Genomic DNA, 27,021 nt, shown 5'->3' with positions numbered 1-27,021 from the left:
ATATTCATGAGTGCAGCTACTTCGGAAACAAAGCACGGTGTAAACCTAAAGTTTAAATTAAGTTCATAGACAGGCTGCTGCTGGCGTTTCACATGCCCACAGGTAATGCGGGATACAAGTTTAATGAGAGGACGCAGGGTATAAACGACAGTTTTGATCACTTTGTAACTAAGTTAAAATTACTGGTGAAGGGCTGTGCTTATGCAAATTCCGAGAGACTGTGTTTGTGGAGGGATTGACAGTTAAGTCGGGTGGGGGAGTCACGTCATCATCTCCCTCCCATTCACCTCATTTGCTGTGAGCTGAGCTCAGTTAACGCCGTCTTCCGAAGCAACTTCGTCAGACTGCCACCAAATACTCACAGAAAAATCCACAAGTTAATACACATGCTGTCTCTAGAGTTTCTACACACTGAATCCTCCAGGCACTACTTACAAAAGGTTACATTGACAATCGTGTTACATTATTTTTAAAATCTTTCCTTTTCTTAGCACAAGCACAGCTGAGAAGCTTGATGCATGTGCTCCATAATGCGTTAAAAATAATGCATTTAATCACACTTTGCATTACAAGCAAAGGGGAACTTCTGTCAATGCATGATTTCCTGGTACACCAATTACATTGATCAGCGCATCCCTATTCATTTTACCCTCGCACCACCTTAGTTTGAGAAGAAGTATGAAAAATATGAGGTTAACACAGAAAAACAGATCACCAATTCAAGCTTTATGAATAATCGATTCGCCATCAATAATTGTTTTGGTAAAGCCATACTCCTTCCATTTTATAATTTTTCCGCCACTAGCCATGATTAAATGAACGGTAAAAAGTAAGAGCGGGCGAGGGTGACTTTTTTAGGCAGGCATATATATGACAGCAACACTCATGACAATGTCAATCATGTTACGTTATTATTAAAATGTTTCCTTTTCTTTTCATTACTTTTTAACACACTACTTCTCGCTGCGGGCGGGATTTTGCTATATATATAATATATTAATGACCTCCAAAGAGCGCTGAGACTTTTAATATCATGAATGTGTCTGCAAAAACTGTGGTCTCCTGCCCAGCAAAAGTCGAGCAGCCAGCCCGCGTGCATAGCTGTGCCGGCCTTTGAGACGCTGACTGCGCTTCTGCCTTAAGTCAAAGTGAGCACTTTTAATTTTTTTCATCCTCCCCCTGCGCTATAGCCCAGACAAGTGCAAACACGGGACCCCTTTTCTACACCACGGAAAAATAATATTAAGGCGATTCACACTTTCTTTTGCACGTTACGATTATGAGGTCCTCACCTCGGATTATGAAGACACGCACACGAGTGGAGGACTGACAGTGCCATCACAGCCGATTAATGGCGGGGCGTCTCACCAGTCTACACAAGACCCACGCGACTGTCCCCAAAAGGCGATCATAACGTCAGCGAACACATCGCTCTATACTATATAAAAGAAAAAGGCAACTTTCCTTTCTTTACATGTTTTTTCCTTTTATCCCAAACCAAAGCCTTTCTCTTAACACTGCAGAGGACACAAAACTAATTTTCTTTAAATGCCGGTAAGGCACATTACCAAAGGCACAAATTTGAACGTTCACATAGAAAATGTAATTTCTATACCACAGCCGTCGTGTAGCGCCTTTCAAAAGGGATCTACTACCGAGAGATGATCCATATACATTTTAGCTGCTGTTAGTTCTACTTACCTGTTGTGTTACACAGTCTTTAAAATGTAGTTTACCCGCAACCACTCCAGTAGTGGTTTTACTGTTTAATAACTTAGACTACATTTTATTATTTTTCCCTTGCACTCAGTGACCAAAGCTATACACACACATATAGACACATACATATATATACACATATATATACCTGTGTGTATGTTTGTATATATATATATATATATATATATATATATATATATACACAGTATATATATATATATATATCCATCCATCCATCCATTTTCTAACCCGCTGAATCCAACACAGGGTCACGGGGGTCTGCTGGAGCCAATCCCAGCCAACACAGGGCACAAGGCAGGAACCAATCCTGGGCAGGGTGCCAACCCACCGCAGTATATATATATATATATACAGTATATATATATATACAGTATATATATATATATATATATATATATATATATATATATATATACACACAAACCGGATTCCAAAAAAGTTGGGACACTAAACAAATTGTGAATAAAAACTGAATGCAATGATGTGGAGATGGCAAATGTCAATATTTTATTTGTAATAGAACGTAGATGACAGATCAAACGCTTAATCTGAGTAAATGTATCATTTTAAAGGAAAAATATGTTGATTCAAAATTTCCGGTGTCAACAAATCCCAAAAAGTTGGGACAAGTAGCAATAAGAGGCTGGAAAAAGTAAATTTGAGCATAACGAAGAGCTGGAAGACCAATAAACACTAATTAGGTCAATTGGCAACATGATTGGGTATAAAAAGAGCTTCTCAGAGTGGCAGTGTCTCTCCGAAGCCAAGATGGGTAGAGGATTACCAATTCCCACAATGTTGCGCAGAAAGATAGTGGAGCAATATCAGAAAGGTGTTACCCAGCGTATCTATCATCCATCATCATCAACTGTGCATAACATCATCCGAAGATTCAGAGAATCTGGAACAATCTCTGTGCGTAAGGGTCAAGGCCGTAAAACCATACTGGATGCCCGTGATCTCCGGGCCCCTAAACGACACTGCACCACAAACAGGAATGCTACTGTAAAGGAAATTACAGAATGGGCTCAGGAATACTTCCAGAAACCATTGCCAGTGAATACAATCCACCGTGCCATCCGCCGTTGCCAGCTGAAACTCTACAGTGCAAAGAAGAAGCCATTTCTAAGCAAGATCCACAAGCTCAGACGTTGTCACTGGGCCAGGGATCATTTAAAATGGAATGTGGCAAAATGGAAGACTGTTCTGTGGTCAGACGAGTCACGATTCGAAGTTCTTTTTGGAAATCTGGGACGCCATGTCATCCAGACCAAAGAGGACAAGGACAACCCAAGTTGTTATCAACGCTCAGTTCAGAAGCCTGCATCTCTGATGGTATGGGGTTGCATGAGTGCGTGTGGCATGGGCAGCTTGCATGTCTGGAAAGGCACCATCAATGCAGAAAAATATATTCAGGTTCTAGAACAACATATGCTCCCATCCAGACGTCATCTCTTTCAGGGAAGACCCTGCATTTTTCAACAAGATAATGCCAGACCACATTCTGCATCAATCACAACATCATGGCTGCGTAGGAGAAGGATCCGGGTACTGAAATGGCCAGTCTGCAGTCCAGATCTTTCACCTATAAAGAACATTTGGCGCATCATAAAGAGGAAGGTGCGACAAAGAAGGCCCAAGACGATTGAACAGTTAGAGGCCTGTATTAGACAAGAATGGGAGAGCATTCCTATTTCTAAACTTGAGAAACTGCTCTCCTCGGTCCCCAGACGTCTGTTGAGTGTTGTAAGAAGAAGGGGAGATGCCACACAGTGGTGAAAATGGCCTTGTCCCAACTTTTTTGGGATTTGTTGACACCATGAAATTCTGAATCAACATATTTTTCCCTTAAAATGATACATTTTCTCAGTTTAAACTTTTGTTCCGTGATTTATGTTCTATTCTGAATAAAATATTAGAAGTTGGCACCTCCACATCATTGCATTCAGTTTTTATTCACGATTTGTATAGTGTCCCAACTTTTTTGGAATCCGGTTTGTGTGTATGTGTGTGTATATATATATATATATATATATATATATATATATATATATATATATATATATATATATACTCAAACCAATTATGACAGCAGCAATCCAAGCTGTGAGAAAACAGTAAAAGGAGGCGTGCCAGGCGTCGTGGTACATTTTCTGATGCAGCTACCGAAAACAACTTCGTGACGCTGCCGCCAAATGCACAAAACAATTACTTTGACAATCATGTTACGTTATTTTTAAAATGTTTTCTTTTCTTTATCATAACTTCTTTAACACACGACATCCCTGCAAAGCTCGGGTATTTTGATATATATATATATATATATCTATAATAATAAAAGGCAAAGCCCTCACTCACTCACTCACTCACTCATCACTAATTCTCCAACTTCCCATGTAGGTAGAAAGCTGAAATTTGGCAGGCTTATTCCTTACAGCTTACTTACAAAAGTTAAGCAGGTTTCATTTCGAAATTCTACGCGAACGGTCATAACGTCGATAACGTTCGACAACGCGTCCGCCATGTTGAACTTTCTTATTTATGGCCCCATCTTCACGAAATTTGGTAGGTGGCTTCCCTGCGCTAACCAAAACCGATGTACATACTTATTTCGGTGGTATGATGCCACTGTCGGCCGCCATATTGAATTTTCCAAACGTCACTAATTCTCCAACTTCCTGTGTAGGTAGAAGGCTGAAATTTGGTACGTATTTCGGTGGTATGATGCCACTGTCGGCCGCCATATTGAACTTTTAATGGAAACCGATGTCCGTACTTATTTCGTTAGTATAACACCACTGTCGACCGCCATATTGAACTTTCCAACGTCACTAATTCTCCAACTTCCCATGTAGGTAGAAGGCTGAAATTTGGCAGGCTCATTCCTTACAGCTTACTTACAAAAGTTAAGCAGGTTTCATTTCGAAATTCTATGCATAATGGTCATAACGGTCAACAACGTCTGCCATGTTGAACTTTCTTATTTATGGCCCCATCTTCTCGAAATTTGGTAGGCGGCTTCCCTGCACTAACCAAAACCAATGTACATACTTATTTCGGTGGTATGATGCCACTGTCGGCCGCCATATTGAACTTTTCAACAGTCTTTGTTACTTATGGGCCCATCTTCAAGAAATTTGGTACACGGGTTCCTAACGCTAACTGAATCCTACTTACGTACATATATACGTCCATAGCCTGCACCTTGGTCACGCGTGAGGTGGCGTTGTGTCCCCATCTCAACGCCTCCCACGCTGTTGGCTGGTTGCCTGCCTATATAAGACTGTCCGTCGCTCCGGTCTCTACATTCCCTTCCTTGCTTCGCCACGGGATTCATGTCTCCCTACTGATAACTACAGCCCTAATTTGTTTAATCCACAGCTTCTCCGCTGTTTTATTGTTTGTTTATTACAATTATAGGTATTGTATAGGTATTTTACAATTACTTTACATTGCTCAGGTACCCATTTCCTTTATCATTCCAACCCCCATTACCATGTCTATCGAGATGATCACCATCAATCAAAGAACTGTCACTTACCGAGTGGTTTCCTGCCCGGAGATACCACCTACCTTTTCCATTCTCTTTGTTACATATTGCACGCCATATCAGGCTCACTCTTGATATCCGGAGGAAGATTCTGTCTTATGTATTGAATGACTGGGACAGGTTCAAGGTGTGGACTGATGATGGTACAGGAGATAATTATACTACACAGGAGCACTATAAGAGTGAAATGCTTAAGCCCGTCACCTATGGTTCTGCTTGTGAGTTGATGGCTGCCACTGAATTGTTCGGTTGTCGCTTTCAAGTGTACCGAAATGGCCAAATAGTTTACACCTTTCGACAACCGCCAATGCCTCTTAAACATCTTAGATTCACAGGTGACGATTTCAGTAGTGGACACTTTGATGTTTATGAATGTTTAAACTCTCAAAAGCTGGATGTGATTTTATCAATGAAACCGGTTGTGTGCTTACAACGCTTGACAGATGCCAAATGTCACTTCAACACAACAAATCCTGCAAATACTGTCGTAATAGAAACAAACCATGAAACTCAAACCGATTATGACAGCAGCAATCCAAGCTGTGACATTTGAGACAAGATTACTGTTCACATGGCCAACTGTAAGTTACATGCTCAAGAGTAAGCTCAGCACACAGCTTGGTCATGTTACAACCGGAGGGCCGAACTCACAATGTGGTATACAAAGAGATCCTTAACAAATAATTATTGGCATATTTTCCCTCAGTTTAAAAAGGTTTAATTTTCTTCTTAATAAAAATTTTAATGCAGTACTTGCACGCGGCGTGGTATTTTGCTAATATATATATATATATATATATATATATATATATATATATATATATATATACACACACGTGGACAAAATTGTTGGTACCCTTCAGTCAATGAAAGAAAAACTCAAAATGGTCACAGAAATAACTTTAATCTGACAAAAGTAATAATAAATAAAAATTCTATGAAATTTAACCAGTGAAAGTCAGACATTGATTTTCAACCATGCTTCAACAGAATTATTTAAAAAATAAACTCATGAAACAGGCCTGGACAAAAATGATGGTACCCTAGAAAAGACTGAAAATAATGTGACCAAAGGGACATGTTAATCCAAGGTGTGTCCACTAATTAGCATCACAGGTGTCTACAATCTTGTAATCAGTCAGTGGACCTATATATAGGGCTCCAGGTAGTCACTGTGTTGTTTGGTGACATGGTGTGTACCACACTCAACATGGACCAGAGGAAGCGAAGGAAAGAGTTGTCTCAGGAGATTAGAAAGAAAATTATAGACAAGCATGTCAAAGGTAAAGGCTATAAGACCATCTCGAAACAGCTTGATGTTCCTGTGACTACAGTTGCACATATTATTCAGAAATTTAAGATCCATGGGACTGTAGCCAACCTCCCTGGACGTGGCCGCAGGAGGAAAATTGATGACAAATCAAAGAGACGGATAATACAAATGGTAACAAAAGAGCCCAGAAAAACTTCTAAAGAGATCTAAGGTGAACTTCAAGCTCAAGGAACATCAGTGTCAAATCGCGTCGTTGTTTGAGCCAAAGTGGACTTCATGGGAGACGACCAAGGAGGACACCATTGTTGAAAACAAATCATAAAAAAAGCCAGACTGGAATTTCCCAAACTACATGTGGACAAGCCACAAAGATTCTGGGAGAATGTCCTATGGACAGATGAGACAAAATTGAACTTTTGCCAAGGCACATCAGCTCTATGTTCACAGACAGAAAAATGAAGCATATCAAGAAAAGAACACTGTCCCTTCTGTGAAACATGGAGGAGGCTCTGTTATGTTCTGGGGCTGCTTTGCTGCATCTGGCACAGGGTGTCTTGAATCTGTGCAGGGTACAATGAAATCTCAAGACTATCAAGGGATTCTAGAGAGAAATGTGCTGGCCAGTGTCAGAAAACTTGGTCTCAGTCGCAGGTCATGGGTCTTGCAACAGGACAATGACCCAAAACACACAGCTAAAACACCCAAGAATGGCTAAGAGGAAAACATTGGACTATTCTAAAGTGGCCTTCTATGAGCCCTGACCTCAATTCTATTGAGCATCTTTGGAAAGAGCTGAAACATGCCGTCTGGAAAAGGCACCCTTCAAACCTGAGCCAACTGGAGCAGTTTGCTCATGAGGAGTGGGCCAAAATACCTGCTGAGAAGTGCAGAAGTCTCATTGACAGTTACAGGAATCGTTTGATTGCAGTGATTGCCTCAAAAGGTTGTGCAACAAAATATTAAGTTAGGGGTACCATCATTTTTGTCCAGGCCTGTTTATTTTTTTAAATAATTCTGTTGAAGCATGGTTGAAAATCAATGTCTGACTTTCATTGGTTAAATTTCATAGAATTTTTATTTATTATTACTTTTGTCAGATTAAAGTTATTTCTGTGACCATTTTGAGTTTTTCTTTCATTGACTGAAGGGTACCAACAATTTTGTCCACGTGTGTATGTGACAGCAACACTCATAACAGTGGCAAAACACTTACATTGACAATCATGTTACTTTTTTTTTTTTAAATGTTTCCTTTTCTTTTTCATAACTTCTTTAACACACTACATCTCCACTGCGAAGCGCGGGTATTTTGCTAGTTTTAAATATGAAGCAAATAACATTTGTATCCCATCTGTCCACTCAGGGCAAAAAGGGGCATCAAATGGCACCTAATAATTTAAAGGATAAGTTTGGCTTTTTTTTTTCCAAGTCAAAGTTATTTTCTTCACAATCATGGTATATATTAATTTGCCTAAAATAAAATTATTATAAAATGCCTTACTTTAGAATATAAAGTGAATGGGTACTGGAGTCCCAGTGTAAAAAAAAGCATTAAAGTTTACCAAATATGTCAATTTTTCAATTCAAAAATGTTGAGTATTGATACATTTTTCGATATGACACACATATTGCAAAACAGCATATCCATATATGGATAAATGGATATAATTTTAAGAAGGAAAAAAAAGCGCAAAACATTGCTGTGATATTTAGCCATTTTAAAAGGACTTTACTTTGCTGCTCCTTTTCCACTGTGGCATCTTTCTTCCCCAGAGGTGTGGATTCACCTCAGAATGTCATCACCAAGCAATCTTATTGACATTGAATGTAGATGTCCAGATGTCACCTCTGTTCTGTAGACGATTACACAATAATAACTGAAAATGTCACACTCCTATTCTTTCACTAAATGGAAGCTTATTTTGCTATTTTACCAACATATTTCCCGGTGCCACCATTATCATAATTCACTTGCACGACATGCAGTCAATTGACAAGAACTGAACAGCTCTTACAGGCATACAGTGAGATTTAATCACATTGAAGTTTAGTAAGCTTACTACAGAGGTACTCACTACACCATAATCTGCATGGAGTTTGCATTGTCTTACTGCAGTGTTTCTCAAATAGTGGGGCGTGCCCAAGGGGGGCATGTTTGACCTCGGGGAACATGCTTTTTTATTTTTCTTTTAAATTTTTTTTGAATTTAGAATGCACTTTAAATCTTTTCTGTTACATTTAATAAAGCTATTCTTTGTTGTAAATTGGTCTATATTTCTTTCTTTTTTTATTCTCTTATACGTTAATAAGGATACAGCGTTATGCAAAGGTGTACTTATAACAATTTTATAGACAAATGATACTATTTATAGTCACGCGGGGGGCGCGAGATGTTTTCTTCTTCTTAGGGGGGGCATGACAGAAAATAATTGAGAAGCACTGTCTTACTGTGTATTTATGGAGTGAAATTAAAAATTCGATAATCAGTTGGTGGCACTTCACTCTGCTTTATTGCACACTTTTGTCATTTTCTGAGTTTTAATTGTACATGTGCATTTTCATTTTCTGAATATACTGTATTTTTTATTGTGTGTGCGCGCAGGACACACCACAGAAAGTGTGCCATGCAGGGGGCTTGGCTCCTTGGCTTTATTAAAAATATAATGAGTGTAATTAGTTCAGATTTATTGATAAATGTATAAATTACAATGACACTTTTACATGTCTGCTACTTGGCTTGAATCTCACTCCATTGGCTATGTAAAATAACAAAACAGAATGTAATTGGTGAATTGTAGACACCTTTTAGGAATAAATAATCATTTGATCTGAGTGCACATCTTTCTGTTGTTGCAAGTCATGGTGGACCATAACTGCTGAAGAAACAAAATTACAGAAGGAAAAGTAAAATAAACAGCACAATATAGTTTGGTGTGCACAAGACACGCCACAACAAAGATGGTTGGCCTCTTTCAAAAATAGAATTTATCTCCAAACACTACAACTCGGTATTCTGATTGCAGAAGAACTTCAAAAAACACTGACACTTTTAGAAATACAGAATGCCATAAACTCATTCCAAAGCTCCCGCTGCAGACCCAGTTGAGTTTTATAAAAACTTTTCAACTTTGTGGCTTCATTGTTATTAACAACATTTATAGAAGCTAAAAAAAGACAAAATTATATCCCAAACATGTTGACAAGCATTAATAAATGTATTCCCAAAAAAAAATCAAGACTTACTACATTGTGCATCTTATAGACCAATTTCACTCATGAATAATGACATTAAGAGAGTAGTGAAAGTATTGCAAGTAGGACTGAAAAAGTGCTTCCACCAATAATCTCACAAGACCAAACCAGATTAATTAAAGGCAGACATTCAGCATCAAACATTCAGCACCTTTTTAATGTAATATACTGTATTTGCCAACAAACTCTGACTCACCACAAGTTTTACTGTTCTTGGATGGAGAAAAACACTTTGATAAAGTGAACAGATAATCCTATTTAAATCTATTGCACAGATTCAGGTTCCACAATATATCTGCAATGATTAAACTACTTTATACTAGTCCAGAAGCCCCAGTGCATATTAATAAACACAAATTCAGATAATTTCAAATTATAATGAAGAACTCAGCATGGGTGCTCACTATCACCAATGCTTTTCATGTTAGCCTTTGAACCATTGGTTTTTCATCTCTGGAAGATACCAGAGATAAAGGGGATTATCAGAGAATATTATTGTACTCCAATGACATGGTGTTTTATACCGTATATCATACCCACAATTATCTCTACCATTAGACTTGGACATGTCTGGGGAATTTCGCAAGGTTTCTGCTATCAAAAATAATCTGAATAAAAGCATGTTTTCCCAGTGATTTCTGAAGCACATCATACCAGATTGCATGGCTATTCTTTCATAACATCAAAACACATTAAATATCCGGGAATACCCACTATAAACAAACACAAAGATCTCTTCCAGTAGAGTTTTGGAAGTATTACGAATAAAATCAAATCAATCTCGATGTTAACAGCTGGTCCAACCTCCATATCTAGACAGAATAACACTGTCTAAATGAACATCCTCCCTAAGCTGCTCTATCTATTCCAGTGTATCCCACATGTACTTTTATCAGATTTTTAAAAAGAAATTAGGCTCAGTAAGTTATCTGGAATTCAAAACAGCCACACATTCAAAAAAGGCAGCTTTATAAAGATCAAAAGTGGAAGATGGCATGGCACTACCCAATTTTCAGTTTTACTACTCGGCAACAAAGATATGCACAATAAAATCTTTTAAGCGACATATATTCATGAAGACACTTGGACGTGATAATTCATTAGGTTCTGGTTTTGCTTAATGCTGCACTACTCCACCATTTTAATTCTTGTCACCGGGGCTTCCCATCCAGTTCAGAAATCTTGCCCTAACCTAAACTTCTCAGCTTAGTTTAGCTGTTTCATCTCACCATAAGATCCTCCACAAACTCTGCCCTGAGTCAGTAGTTTCAAGAATCAAAGAAGAGTTTTTTAAAAAAGAGAAAAACTGTATATAGAAATATAAACATTTAAATTTTCTTTCTTTCTATCATTTAGGCAATTGCCCTGGGCCAATATCTGGAAAACAACCAACAAGAATTTAATCTCAGAGACAAGGCAATCCTGGAATTAGGAGCTGGAACAGGACTGCTTTCTATTATGGCTTGTTTGTTGGGTAACCTCATCTTAATTCTAAACATACCCTGATTTGAATTTTTCAATTTCTGCTATTAATCATTTTAATAATTCCTCCTGCAGGAGGCTGGGTCACAGCTACAGATCTTCCAGACGTTCTGGGAAACCTAAAGTGCAACTTAATCTCCAACACTCGAAACAGATGTCGCTATGTACCGCAAGTGGCTGCACTTGACTGGGGAGAAAATCTAGCGGAAACCTACCCTCAGTCTGTTTATCGGTATGACTATGTTCTTGCAGCTGATGTGGTTTATGTCCACAAATACTTAGATGAACTGCTTAATGCCATGAAACATTTTGTACAACCTGGAACTACTCTATTGTGGTCAAACAAATATCGCTTCCGCTCTGACCTCACATTTACAGAGAAGTTTAAAGATGCTTTTAAAACCACACTTCTTGCAGAATTCCCTGATACCGATGTAAAAATATTTATGGCAACAACAAAAGATGACTAGTGAATGTAGAAGATTACATTGCTCTTATTCTATTCAAGTACTTTCAAATTTACATTTTTAAGTGACAAGTTAAACTGCCGTTCTTCATTTAATTTTGCATATTTTCTAAATCAGCCCGGGAATTGTTCCTGTTAATGGCAATCACCCTTCAATTTATGCAAGAAACAGTGTATGCTCTTGTCATAGACAAATCCTACATTATACAGAAATATTTGTTCATCTTTCGTTTTTTTCTTTACATTTGTTATGTATGCATGTTTGAAAAGTTACATTTAATTTCAGCAATTACACATCTTAAAGGATAAGTTTGGTTTTTTCAGCTTTCATATACTGGGGTCTTATATAAAGAAAACACTTAAACTTTACGAAAAACATTCATTTTAAAGATAAAAATGTTAAGTATTGATTCACATTTTGAGATTACACACATATTGCAAAACGGAGCATACAGGTTGTTTAAAGACACAAAACGGAGCATACAGGTTGTTTAAAGACAGCCAAAAAAAAAAAAACACACAAAAAAAGCAAAATGGCGTAAGATTCAGCCATTTTACAAGGACACCAACATTTTGTCCACTGAGATACTTTCCAGACTGGACTTCCTGAATAACTGAAAAAGAAACAGTCACGTATATTCTTTCACTCCATGAAAGCTTATTTCTTTATTATTATTTCTTTATTACACAAAGATATTGCCTGCTGCTGCTCGACTGATGATGCACGCATGTGCTTCAGTGTGAAAGGGCATTGAACAGGCCTGTATGTAGCATACAAGAACTGAACTGATCTTTTAGACTTGCATTCATCTATCCATCCATCAATCCATCTTCAAAACCCAGATATCCAAGGCAGGGGTGCAGGACAGTGGGAGCATTGGCCACAAAGCAGGAACGCTGCCTGGATACAGCACAACTCCATCACAGGGCAAACACACCCACACATGCACTTGGACTACTTTAGCAATGCCAATTCACCTACGTTTAATAAGACTGAAGTTTACTAAGTGGAGACCTGCCATTTCTACCTCACAGTGGGAGGGTCCACATGGAATCTGCATGTTTTCCCTGTGTATTTAGATTGAATGGGATCAGTGTCAGTGAATTTACCGAGTTAAAACCATTGTGTTTAATTCTTCATGTAACTCATCATGTACTGTATATATAAAAAAATGTATACAAAAAAAAAAAAAAATTCCACCCGATAATTAGTTTGTGATGCTTCAATCTGTTCTATTACACACTCTGCCCTTTTCATTTTCTGAGGTATTTTTTTTATCATACGTCTGCAAGATATGCAAAGGTGACTTGGCTCTTTCAAAAATATAAAAGGCATTGTAATCAGTCCATTTCAGATTTATTGTTAGGTGTATAAAAATTTACATTGATACTCATATGTGCTCTTTTCACTAAACTGCCATTCGCCATGAATCTTGCATTGTTGGCTATGTAAAATAACACCACATGTTCAGCGTCATGTTTTCTTAACTCCAGCCACGACAGCTGCTGCAAACAGACAAATATGCAGGAAACGTATCCTTATGTCTTTAAGACAGAAATGTGGAAGGCACGTTTTGTTACACTGAACCTATGATACTTCAAACTGCACATATTCATCAACTTTTATGGCTTTTCTTTACAAAGGGCCCCCTGTACTGGTCAGCTCCAATATAAAACACAAGAGTCAACAATTTATTTTATTTATTTAAATTTATAAAATGTGCTGCACTTTAGAATGCAATCTTATGTGACAAACTAATATATACCCTGAAGAAGGTGAAAAAATAACTTCAACTTGATTTATTCTGAACTTATTCTTTAAAGTTTTAAAAAATTTAACAGGGAAACAGAACATAAATGAAAACATTTCATTGTGCTCCATTGGGTTTACACATACAGCAGCAGTATGATTACAGCTTTCATGCCAGTGTAGCACTATACTCAAATTAGACCAACAAATTATATACAGCTTAAATCCTGGCAAAATTTGGTTGAGTATGAAATATTTTGGACACAATTTACATGTCAGAGATGATACACAAATGACAAATCAAACCATCAAGTTCAATAAAATAGGTCAGAAGCTGATTTCAGGGCATGCATTATCACTGAATGCCACTGCAAATATAAAACTTTAAAACAAGCAGTAACTGAATTTTCTTGCATTGATCACCATTGCATGACACATTAATGTAAAATATAGCTTACAAATTATTTTTCATAGAAATTACAGTACATAGAGTGCAGTGCAAATGCATGGGCCCATGTCAGTGATATATCAGGTAATCCCGCTTGATCTGAATCACTATAATCATATCTTTATGTTGCAGGCATCTTGGCAGGCTAAGGCACACTCATTCTCTAACACTGGGCCAGGATATAGAGTCATATGAAAAAGTTTGGGAACCCCTCTCAGCCTGCATAATAATTTACTCTACTTTCAACAACAAAGATAACAGTGGTATGTCTTTCATTTCCTAGGAACATCCGAGTACTGGGGTGTTTTTCGAACAAAGATTTTTGGTGAAGCAGTATTTAATTGTATGAAATTAAATCAAATGTGAAAAACTGGCTGTGCAAAAATGTGGGTGTCCTTGTAATTTTACTGATTTGAATGCATGTAACTGCTCAATACGGATTACTTGCAACACCAAATTGGTTGGATTAGCTCGTTAAGCCTTGAACTTCATAGACAGGTGTGTCCAATCATGAGAAAAGGTATTTAAGGTGGTCAGTTGCAAGTTGCGTTTCCCTTTGACTCTCCTCTGAAGAGTGACAGCATGGGATCCTCAAAGCAACTCTCAAAAGATCTGAAAACAAAGATTGCTCAGTATCATGGTTTAAGGAAAGGCTACAAAAATCTCTCTCAGAGGTTTAAACTGTCAGTTTCAAAAGGAAGGAATGTAATCAGGCAATGGAAGGCCACAGACACAGTTGCTGTTAAACCCATGTCTGGCAGGCCAAGAACAATGCAGGAGCGGCATATGCGCAGGATTGTGAGAATGGTTATACACAACCCACAGATCACCTCCAAAGACCTGCAAGAACATCTTGCTGCAGATGGTGTATCTGTACATCGCTCTACAGTCCAATGCAATTTGCACAAACAACATCTGTATGGCAGGGTAAAGAGGAAGAAGTCCTTCCTGCACTGACGCCACAAACAGAGTCGCTTGTTGTATGCAAATGCTCATTTCGACAAGCCAGATTAAATTTAGGAACAAAGTGCTTTGGACTGATGAGACAAAAATTTAGTTATTTGGTCATAACAAAAAGCACTTTGCATGGTAGAAGAAGAACACCGCATTCCAAGAAAAACACCTGCTACCTACTGTCAAATTTGATGGAGGTTCCATCATGCTGTGTAGCGAGTTCAGGGACTGGGGCAATTGTTAAAATCGAGGGTCAGATGAATTCAACCCAATACCAACAAATTCTTCAGGATAATTTTCAAGCATCAGTCACAAAGTTGAAGTTGCGCAGGGGTTGAAAATTCCAACAAGACAATGATCCAAAACGCAGTTCGAAATCTACAAAGGCATTCATGCAGAGGAAGAAGTACAATTTCCTGGAATGGCAGTCACAGTCCCCTGACTTGAATATCATCGAAAAGCTAAGGGACGATTTGAAACAGGCTGTCCATGTTCAGCAGCAATCAAATTTAACTGAACTGGAGAGATTTTGTATGGAATTATGGTCAAAAATACCTCAATCCAGAATCCAGACACTCATCAAAGGCTATAGGAGGCCTCTAGAAGCTGTTTATATTTGCAAAATAAAAGGCTCAACTAAGTATTGATGTAATATTTCTGTTGGGGTGCCCAAACTTATGCACCTGTCTACTTTTGTTATGATACATATTGCATATTTTCTGTTAATCCAGTAAACTTAATGTCACTGCTGAAATACTACTGTTTCCATAAGGCATGTCATATATTAAAAGGAAGTTGCTACTTTGAAAGCTCAGCCAATGATAAACAAAAATCCAAAGAATTAAGAGGGGTTCCCAAACTTTTTCATATGACTAACTGCCATTTAACCTCAAATGGTCATGTTTTAGATGCGAGAATAAGGATTCAGTTACACAATTACCCAATACTTAAGTGGTGAGAAATTTAATCAGTCATATGAATGAGTACCAATGACTTCCTATCACCAGTGTGTATCACTGTGGGGTTTAAAGTAGAGATCAAGCTGGAGATTATTTGAATCATTTTTGCTTTTTAGTTTTATCTTTTAATGAAGCAAATTGCAGATAACGTTTTTCTTAATCACCTTTTTTCTAGATTTTGGTTCATCGGGTGCTAGCAAGCATCTGCTCTTGCAGGGTGCACTGCTGCCATTTAATGTAAAGAAGAATGCATCCGAGTTTTATTTAAACAGGAAAAGCCTTCTAGTGAGAGAAAACAATGTATTTAGGATCCACTTGTTTGAAAGACTTTCAGAATTATTTGTGAGTGCTCTGCAAAAGTTAAGAGTTTGTTTGCCCTTTCTGTTAAGATGGAAGACATCTAAATCTATTGTATCCATCTGTTTCTACTTTGTGCACAATTCCACCTTGCATATTCACTATTCATCATTGCTCAGTATCACCAGGCACCATGTTATATATACTGTTCTGTCTGACAGCCACCTAATATGGATGGCCATAAAGATCCACTAGCATGGTGCAAAGTACTTGAAACTAAAATTTCATGGCTCAAAAACTTTGTAAAAAATCATAAATCTTGTAAAAAGTAAAATCATAAAAAAGTCTGTACATTCCTGTATCAAGAGATGCTTGAGATTATTTATGACAGTGCAGCCAGACTGAGTGTCTTTCCTAAGAACTGCTGATATTTTTGTTATATGTTGCTTTTTCTAATCCTTTGTTATATGGTACTTTTTTTTTAATCAATCTATTGTAGTTTACTTTTATTGCCTTTATATGTAATGGAGAGACTTATTTTTCAACAGATATGCTGTGCAAAGCTACTGACTAACTGAGATGACCTTAGTACCATATTTTGTTTTTACTGAATAAAAAAAATACAATTTCCTAACTCTTGAGTTTTTTTTATTTGAAAGCCTATTTCAAATGGTGGATGTCTGTGTTTCCACTTGGATTGTTTAATTTAGACTTGAACAGCAAAATTTTAAATATTGAGATACGTACCAAAAATTTGTCCATGTCTTCAAATACCAAGGCACACTGTCTCTCAGCCCTAAGCTGAATATTCAAAAAGCAGTGTACTGTACAAGAACCCAAGAACTAATAAAATAAACAAGTACAAAGATTACAATTTTATACCAAGGTAATTGTTTAAACTTTTTTTATTCAGGATTTGTGTTGAATATATTCTGTGAAATTTTAAACATACAATGTCCAAAAAAAACCTGAACAGTTTGCATATGTGGTGAGAAAAAATTTATTAAACAATACTTGCTTATCAATAAATTTATGCTGTATTTAAAAAAATACCAGATATAGATACAGTGATTTTATAAATAAAATAAATCCATAAATACTTCTTTTTTGCAAATTTAGCAAAAGTATATACCATATGTACCAGTAATTTATAACGATAAAATAATGTATAGAAACTGTTGAGATATACATTTCAGTTGAACTTGTGGCAACTTAATTAAAATTGTTAAGTATAATCTGTAAAACCCTGAATATTAGCTTAATTTAAAAAAGTTGTACATAAAATTAACATTTAGGGTACATGCAAATAAACCTATGTCATCTATTAAGAATGGTTACTGCAATGTGAGTTACTCTTAGCTGCAGATTAAGGCATTCCCTTTGATGAAGTCATGCTTTACAAAATAATATAAAAGAATTTCCAAATTATTAGAAATGTCCATAAATATTTATCTTTGACATTATATGGTATAAAGACTAACTTAAATGTCTGAATATTTAGAAGAGTGTATAATCAGGAGGGTACATTACTGGAATCCAGTTTTCAGTAAAAGTTGCACAGTGCATCCATCCCAGTGACTTCATCAGCTAAAGGGGAAAGAAAGGATGGAATTCAAAAAATTACTAACCACAAAAATCAAGGTCAGATCCTATTTTTTTTTCTTAAAATGCTTGTGTTATAAATATTTGCTACTGTCTTTTCATTTTTAATCTTTTATACCATTTTTTTTTAAGCTTTGAGTTCTTTTTGCTTCTTTCTCCAAGTAAACAAAAACATCTAATTTATTGTACTCTACACAGAGACTACAACAACAAAAAAAAAAAACACAACACACTAGTAGTGACTCTAAAAAGATGGTACTAAAGCAACTTTGGCCGAGTACAAAACATACAGTGATTGACATGTGCACTGCAGCCATGGCCATTCATGTGTCAATACATGCTACGTTTCATTTCACTGCATGACAAGCCGTACAAACAATGCAATGTCAGCTACAGTGCATCCAGAAAGTATTCACAGCGCATCACTTTTTCCACATTTTGTTATGTTACAGCCTTACTCCAAAATGGATTAAATCCATTTTTTTCCCTCAGAATTCTACACACAACACCCCATAATGACAACGTGAAAAAAGTTTACTTGAGATTTTTGCAAATTTATTAAAAATAAAAAAATTGAGAAAGCACATGTACATATGTATTTACAGCCTTTCCCATGATGCTCAAAATTGAGCTCAGGTGCATCCTGTTTCCCCTGATCATCCTTGAGATGTTTCTGCAGCTTAATTGTGGTAAACAATTAAGTGGTAAACTGTGGTAAATTCAGTTGTTTGGACATGATTTGGAAAGGCACACACCTGTCTATATAAGGTCCCACAGTTGACAGTTCATGTCAGAGCACAAACCAAGCATGAAGTCAAAGGAATTGTCTGTAGACCTCCAAGACAGGATTGTCTCGAATCACAAGTCTGGGGAAGGTTACAGAAAAATTTCTGCTGCTTTGAAGGTCCCAATCAGCACAGTGGCCTCCATCATCCGTAAGTGGAAGAAGTTCGAAACCACCAGGACTCTTCCGGCTGGCCGGCCATCTAAACTGAGCGATCGGGGGAGAAGGGCCTTAGTCAGGGAGGTGATCAAGAACCCGATGGTCACTCTGACTGAGCTCCAGAGGTCCTCTGTGGAGAGAGGAGAACCTTCCAGAAGAACAATCATCTCTGCAGCAATCCACCAATCAGGCCTGTATGGTAGAGTGGCCAGATGGAAGCCATTCCTTACTAAAAGGCACATGGCGGCCCACCTGGAGTTTGCCAAAAGGCACCTGAAGGACTCTCAGACCATAAGAAACAAAATTGTCTGGTCTGATGAGACAAAGATTGAACTCTTTGGTGTGAATGCCAGGCGTCACGTTTGGAGGAAACCAGGCACCGCTCATCACCAGGCCAATACCATCCCTACAGTGAAGCATGGTAGTGGCAACATCATGCTGTGGGGATGATGTTTTTTTTAGCGGCAGAAACTGGGAGACTAGTCAGGATAAAAGGAAAGATGATTGCAGCAATGTACAGAGACATCCTGGATGAAAACCTGCTCCAGAGCGCTCATGACCTCAGACTGGGGCGACGGTTCATCTTTCAGCAGGACAACGACCCTAAGCACACAGCCAAGATATCAAAGGAGTGGCTTCAGGACAACTCTGTGAATGTTCTTGAGTGGCCCAGCCAGAGCTCAGACTTGAATCTGATTGAGCATCTCTGGAGAGATCTTAAAATGGCTGTGCACCGACACTTCTCATCCAACCTGATGGAGCTTGAGAGGTGCTGCAAAGAGGAATGGGTGAAACTGGCCAAGGATAGGTGTGCCAAGCTTGTGGCATCATATTCAAAAAGACTTGAGGCTGTAATTGCTGCCAAAGGTGCATTGACAAAGTATTGAGCAAAGGCTGTGAATACTTATGTACATGTTTTTTTATTTTTAATAAATTTTCAAAAACCTCAAGTAAACTTTTTTCACATTGTCATTATGAGGTGTTGTGTGTAGAATTCTGAGGAAAAATATGAATTTAATCCATTTTGGAATAAGGCTGTAACATAACAAAATGTGGAAAAAGTGATGCGCTGTGAATACTTTCCGGATGCACTGTATGTGGAGCACAGATTTTAATTTGTAATGTATTAAAGTGTTAAACTTAGAGCAAGATGCAAACCCTTCAAGATTCTTATTTGTCTTTTCATGCATAGTATGAGGAATAGTAGTTGTAGCAATATAGTCAGAGTCCAAAGTACAGTGAAATTCCTATTTGCATGTCAGACAAACTTGCAGTATGTTGCCATGATAAACAAGAATATGTTAAAATACAAAACTTCAGGTTACTTAATCGGAAGTACAGATCAGCAGACACAATATACTGTACACAGGTGTCCATACCAACTACTTAGGGACACTCTCAGTGCGGGAAAACTTGAGGAAGCAACCCTGAACAGCTGCAGAGTGTGTATATGTATTTTATTTGCCAGAGAAATTTTTGTATATAACATTTAGGTACAGTGCCTGTAAAATATATTAACCCCCTTAGAGTTTTTTATGTTTTGTTGTTTTACAACACTGAGTCACCATGGAGGGTTTTGACACTGATCACCAGAAAGACTTTTAAATGGTAAAACAAATGTATCTAAATTGAAGGCAATTATTGAACACAATCTCTTCACTCCCTTTATTTATTATACATGTAAATCATGACCGATTAAACCAATTGCATTTAAAAGTGGCATCATTGGTTAAATGGAGATCACTTGTTTGCAGTCAGGGATTTCAGCTGATTGTAGTCTAAACGCTCCTCTATGTGGAAGGAGCAACTAACGGCGAGTCAGTATGGTGGCCTAACCTACACAATTAAATCAAAAGAACAGTCCAAACAATATTGTGAAAAGGTGATGGAAAAGCACAAGCCAGGGAATCGAGACATGAAATATATCCAAGTCAAATCAGTCATTAAGAAATGGAAAAAGAGTATGGCACAGCTGTAAATCTGCCCAAAACAGGCCATCCGCAAAAACTGAGTGGTCATGTAAAAAGATGACTAGTGAGAAAGGCCACGTTATAGTGGGTGAGATTGGTAAGACTGTGCAGACAACAACTGTTGTTCAGGTGTTTCACCAGTCACAGCTTTATGGGAGAGTGGCAATGAGAAAGATTGATTTTTTTTTTTTTTTAAAAAACAACAAGTCACCTAGGAGGTTCTATGATAAGCGTTTTGCCCATCAGACTTAACACCGGGCGGCACGGTGGCGCTGTGGTAGCGCTGCTGCCTCGCAGTAAGGAGAGCTGGGTTCGCTTCCTGGTTCCTCCCTTTGTGGGGTTTGTATGTTCTCCACGTGTCTGTGTGGGTTTCCTCCCACAGTCCAAAGACATGCAGGTTAAGTGCATTGGCGATCCTAAATTGTCTCTAGTGTGTGCTTGGTGTGTGGATGTGCGTGTGTGTGTGTGTGTCCTGTGGTGGGCTAGCGCCCTGCCCGGGGATTTGTACCTGCCTTGTGCCCTGTGTTGGCTGGGATTGGCTCCAGCAGACCCCCCGTGACCCTGTGTTAGGAGGTTGGATGATGACTGACTGACTTAACGCCATGTTTGGTATAAGCCAGAGGTGTCTAAGCTCAACACCTTTGACGTTTTTAAAGCAGCCTGCTTCAACAATATTGAAAATCATCTTAGCTACTAACCTGTAGTTACAATTGAAATTGACACAGCAGGAAACTTATTTTTCCATTCACTTGCTAGAATAAAATGGGCTATTCACATTTTTATATGTAAGAAGTAAAGTCAGTACTCTCAGGATTGTGGGAGAAGAGACGGGTGGGAGGGCTGGGGATATGTAAAATACACACAGACTTTAAAGTTGCTAAAATTTGTTAGCCATTAGAATTTGTTTATATGCTACAAATAAACTTGTTTTAATTTTCATATATTTGAAAAATAATGTGACACAACTTGCAATGTGCAAATGAGCATTGTATTTAGGCATGGTATTGTGAGAACTGGGTGACATGAAATAAGACATTGTCTTCATTGTCTGTTACTTGACTGACACATTTTTTGGCCTTTGCTATTAGCAGTATTTTCATGTGTACAGAGAACATGTGAGAAATAAAAGACAAACACTATGTAGTAGTTGTGCGTGTCGTAGTAGTACTGTCATGTGTACAGAGTACAGTGGAAGTCTTACTCACAGCATGCAACGCACCACGCTCTGAGCGCCATGATGCAGCGAGAGTATGTTTAACCACACATCTTACCTGTGCACAATTTCTCCAGTGCTCTTTACTTGGCTTCTCTTCAACAATCTTCATTGCAAATTTAAGGGCGCGCCCATACATTTTTAGAACTAAGGCATGCTTGTAGGCAAATGTTAACACCTTGAAAATAAAAAGAAAAAGGCTGTTTGTCAAATAACAGTTCCAGTTAGGAGGAAATAGATTTATAGGCAGAACATGGCAGGATATGAAGTTAATGGTTCATAAGGCAGCAAAAGATGTTAAGATGACTCTGCATAAAACTTGAAATAAACACACCACTTTTACAGTCTGCTTTCCATGAATATTTCTATAGTGAAAACTTAACTTTTACAAAAGACCTAAGCAGCAAAGGCAAGTATTAATGCAGCAGTATTGACTACTGACAACATATCACATCCTGTGGTTCATAAGGCAATCTTAATCTGGCATTTCTTTAATGTATATATACTGTATCAACACAAACTGACATAATACACATGGTATTTATAATAGGAATCAGTTGAGGTTGTTTAAAAGGATGCTCTAATTGAGGTTGTACCTCCTTAAGTCTGCAAAATCAGTAGTGGAGTGTCAATGGGCCTACCCGATATTCAAAAAACAATTTAAAACAAAATGGTCGACTGTATATCTGTAATACAGTATAGCAAAAATAAAACATAGAACTAGAAATGTTGGCAATATGTTAAGGACTGCTTCTTAACATAAAGAAATATAAAACTATATGTATACTGGGTGCTTTGGAAAAAACCTGTACAACAAAAGGCACCAAGAAAATGCTTGCATTGGACCTTGTTAGTTAAAATAATCTTCTTCATAAGCTTCGTTTAGTTTGGTTTTGATAGCCTCCACTAACACAAGCACAAGTATGAAATACAGAAAATACACATAGAGATGCACACTTTTTGAACTGGCAAAGCAGCACGTGGTGTAACATTGTAAAACCAAGAATGCACTGCTGCTTCCCAGGATTTTTTGTTACTCAAAACACCCTGAAACTGCACCTTCCAGCCTTCACCTGAAATCCAGATAAATAAATAAAATAAAATCCAGAATGAAGTACAGCCTAAAAACAAGTTACAAAAGCAAATAAATTATTCATTTTTTCCTTATTCCTTTATCATCATAAACATTTGGATGTTATTTACAAAATCATTGATGCATTGTAGACACTGGTAATATGGAGGTATATGGCACCATTCTCAAGAGCTGTATGAGGCACAACCCATCTGGAGGATACTTGGGACATTCTAGTGAATGGCAGACAGAAGGAATGTATCATTTGACCTGGTAATTCCCCTGATGGACTAGAGACTTAAGCTGAAGTTATAAAGGTCCGACACTGTGACCTACCATCTCACTAGGCCCTATCATCCATTCCTACGGTTTCTCATATCAGTGTTATGCTAGAATCTCTATCAATCTCACAGATATTACAGCCTGGAAAAAGGAGGAACACCTAAAACTGAGCTTGGCAGAGACAGACCTTAGCTCATCTATCCACGCAACATGCCATATCTGTTCAGCTCAGTACACTATCACTAATACCCACCAAGTAAGTTAGCAACCTTGTGGTGATGATCGATGCAGCTATCCTTCTGTATAACATCTTCAAGATCATGTCGTATTTGACAGAGTATGCAGCTCAACTCCTGGTCCAGGCTTTATCTTAACAAATCTGGACTACTGCCATCACTCTGCAGGCATGTGTACTGGTCTGTTATACTAAGCTGTTGCAGAGGAGGCAAAATACAGTGGCACGTCTGGTGCTTAACCAGCTAAGATTATCACGTTACTCCCCTTTTGAGATCACTACATTGGCTCCCTATAGCAGTATACATTAAATCCAGATCCTTCATGCTTGCCTACAGAGCAGTCAATAAGTCAGCACATATACATCGAAACCTTGTGAGGTCCTGTGAGGTCATATGCTTTTTCTCACTCATTCGGTTTTACCAATGTCACCTTTGCACGGCATCAAATCTCTATTCCGACTTAAGTGTAACTCCTAGCTGATGGAATGAGCTGCCCACTTCCATTCGAACTGCTGACTCTCTCAATGTGTTTAAGAACATTTGAACAATCTTGTTTTATGAATTGTGATTTAGCTGATAACTTGGGAAGATTCTGGTAACCAGCTTGCATTTTGTTTTGAGTTATCCACTTTTGATGACCAATGTTGTAACCATGTCCTGTGACATTTATTCCAGAACAGTCCCCTAGACTGATGTTACTCAATTATGTTGACCTCTTCTGTAAGTCACTTTGGATAAAATAATCTGCTAACTGAATGAATATCAATGTAAATGTGATCTTTGCACCTGCTTAAGTTTATAGAACTTGAAAGAAAACAAGTTAAAGAGGCATTTAAACTTTTATGTTTTTTAATTGCAGCTATGGTGATGCAGCAGTTAGTGGTGCTGTCTCACAGCTTCCAAAAGAACACCGGCCTGAATTTTGTTCCTATGTGTCCGTGCTGCTTTTCTATCAGTATTCTGGTTTTTGGCCACAGCCTAAACAACATGCTTGTTAGTTTACTTGGTGACTTGAAAGACCAGCCAGGTGTGACTGTGGGTATTAATATATTTGAGTGATGAACTGGCATCTCACCAAGTATGGTTTTCTGCATTGTGCCTAATGCTGCTGGGTTGAACTCTGGTTGTCCATAATCCTGATAATTGCATAAAAGGAAAACTATTGGGTGGGCATCTTTTCACCAATCCACTGTATTTGTTATTCAATGGGGTTCAATCCACAAGCATATTTTTTATTATCCAATACACAAAAAAAGGCTATTTTTTTTTTAATATTGAAATTTTGAAAACAAAACTGAATTGAAACTAAAATACCTTGGAGTCTATTAGATCAGACCATTTCTGTATTTCCCAGAATGTATCCGTCAGGCTCTTCAGACAGCTGTCGGGATCATCATCTGAGCTTCCCACTTCGCTAGACACTGCACCATCTTGTAAATGTAACTGAAGGAGTTTGTCTGCCAGTGCACAGCCTTTTCTGCATAGGGCATCAATTAGAGATGCCTTCTGCTTCTCCATCTCACTAAAAGGGAAACACAAAAGCAAGTGTCAGTGTACAGTATGCCAAATAGCTACATACAATATTTTATGACTCATACTAGTTAAGAATTACACTAACTGGGTGTCAGTGAGCAGTCCCTTGTTAGTACTGATGGGAAATAACAAAACGGAGTTAAGCTTTTAAAGGTACAGAAAAAACACAAATATTTCTAAATGTCTTATAAATGCATTTAAAAAACTAAAAAAAAAAAAAAATCACACTGTGGTGCATTTTCAAATACAGTGGAACCTCGGTTTACGAGTAACTTGGTTTACGAGTGTTTTGCAAGACGAGCAAAATTTAATAAATTTTGACTTGATAAACGAGCGATGTCTTGCAATACGAGTAGTATGGATACACTTTGTCTGCTGAGCGTCATGTGATCACAACTGAGCTGATGGTTCTTTTCTCGTGTGTGTGTGTGTGTCTCTCTCTCATCTCCTATTCTCCATCTGAGTGCCTCACTCATATAGTCAACATCCGTATAAGCATATACTGTTTACTACAGCATTGTGACTGTGTGTGTGTGTGTGTGCGCACATGTGTGCTGTGAAGTGCGAGTCCCCATCTTGCGCCCCAAAACACGAAGCCGAGTCTCAGTACTTTAACAACACCAGCTTTATTCAGCTTGAAACAGCAACAGCGCTGTTATTTATTGTAGCAGAATCTTTATAATGTTCCTTGTATCACCCATCGACGGCAGGCGCTTATAGCATGTCTGCGATCTTTTTGGATGCGCTTATACGGCGAACTGCTACAGCGCTGGGAGACTGCGATTGCTTTGGGACACTCTTCCGCGTGTCGTCCCGTTGGGTGGAATCCCACGAGTTTAGAAACTCACTCACACCAGCCATGATTCTTTTTAAAAGGTAAAGGTTAATTTGTTTTATTTATTTTTACTTTATAGTTTGTATTAATCATTTTTATATGAATAGTTTTGGGTTGTGGAACGAATCATTTGAGTTTCCATTATTTCTTATGGGAAAATTCGCTTTGATATACGAGTGCTTTGGATTGCGAGCACATTTCCGGAACGAATAATGCTCACAAACCGACGTTCCACTGCATAGGATAAGAGAACAGAGGAAAAAAATACCATCTATTTAAACACATTCAGCTGAATGTAAAATGATTCAGTGTGTGTGAAACTGTTTGGAACACAAACCTGCAGTTTTAGGACCACAGGGAAAAAGACTAAGACTGAGCCCCAGTTATACTAAAAATCTTCAGGAACACAGTCTTATAAAGCAATATCTTCTACTTTTATTCTCCCTTCATGGCCAGTTCTTTGTGTTGTAACCATCACACTTGGTAGAATTCAGTAACTTCATGTGGGAAAATAAACATTTTTGTGTTGTTTTACATGGGCAAATAGTGCATACAATTAATGTTCAAATCAAAAATAAGCACTCTGGATTCAAGTCTGGGTCACTGTAAATATTAACATGAAAAAAAAAAAAGAAATAATGTTTGAAATGCTTTCACAGTTGTTGTTGCTGTTGTTTTTTTGTCTGAGGGGAGTGCAGTATCATACCTTTTTATGTTAGCAGCATCCGCTCTAGGATCAGTCTTCATGGCAAAGTATACAGCTAATTCTGTCCTATCAATCTGAGAAGTTACAAAGTCGGCAGCACAGATTATTTCACTGAGTCTCTTCATGCGGTCCTGTCATGAAAAATGAGTTGCCATTAAGTAAGTCATCAAAATAATTTTTCAAGCACTTCTCCCATAATCTCATTATCATCTTAAATGAATAGTAAACACAACATTTCTTTATTTTGTATTACAATACTAGAAACTGAAGTACAATATCTCCATGTAAAATGGGAATAAAGTATGACATTTAATTGACAAATAACAGTCATAACAAAACACATCATTCAAATTTGGTTTATCTGCCCTCTTACCAATCTTAACTCAAAATGTAAAGAATTATGTAAGGTGTTTCCAAACCTTGATGAAATTTACAAGCCAGCCTTTCCTCCTTCTATA

At 37.8% G+C, this 27,021-nt stretch overlaps 2 protein-coding genes across 5 annotated transcripts in view; one reads left to right on the top strand and one right to left on the bottom strand.

The window, feature by feature from the left end:
- The window catches only part of LOC120523394 (protein-lysine methyltransferase METTL21C), a 28,870-nt gene extending 16,591 nt beyond the window's left edge, over nucleotides 1-12,279 (top strand). Inside the window, exons 4-5 of the mRNA XM_039744674.1 lie at nucleotides 11,172-11,289; nucleotides 11,373-12,279. Coding sequence (XP_039600608.1) covers nucleotides 11,172-11,289; nucleotides 11,373-11,767 — 513 coding nt within the window. The 3' untranslated portion in view covers nucleotides 11,768-12,279. The remainder of the gene's footprint in view (nucleotides 1-11,171; nucleotides 11,290-11,372) is intronic.
- A 4,876-nt stretch (nucleotides 12,280-17,155) lies between these two features.
- Nucleotides 17,156-27,021, bottom strand: part of tpp2 (tripeptidyl peptidase 2) — a 106,825-nt gene continuing 96,959 nt past the window's right edge. For all 4 annotated transcript variants that reach the window (XM_039744670.1, XM_039744672.1, XM_039744671.1 and 1 more), the window contains 4 exons: nucleotides 26,564-26,694; nucleotides 24,804-25,011; nucleotides 21,958-22,077; nucleotides 17,156-17,758 (listed from right to left, as the gene is read on the bottom strand). In XM_039744670.1, the coding sequence (XP_039600604.1) occupies nucleotides 17,669-17,758; nucleotides 21,958-22,077; nucleotides 24,804-25,011; nucleotides 26,564-26,694 (549 nt within the window). In that variant the 3' untranslated portion in view covers nucleotides 17,156-17,668. The remainder of the gene's footprint in view (nucleotides 17,759-21,957; nucleotides 22,078-24,803; nucleotides 25,012-26,563; nucleotides 26,695-27,021) is intronic.

The sequence above is a fragment of the Polypterus senegalus genome, chromosome 2 (genome assembly GCF_016835505.1).
Source record: "Polypterus senegalus isolate Bchr_013 chromosome 2, ASM1683550v1, whole genome shotgun sequence".
Lineage (NCBI taxonomy): Eukaryota > Metazoa > Chordata > Cladistia > Polypteriformes > Polypteridae > Polypterus > Polypterus senegalus.
Note: the sequence above shows the minus strand (reverse complement) of the source record. Positions and strands in the feature narration are given on the sequence as shown.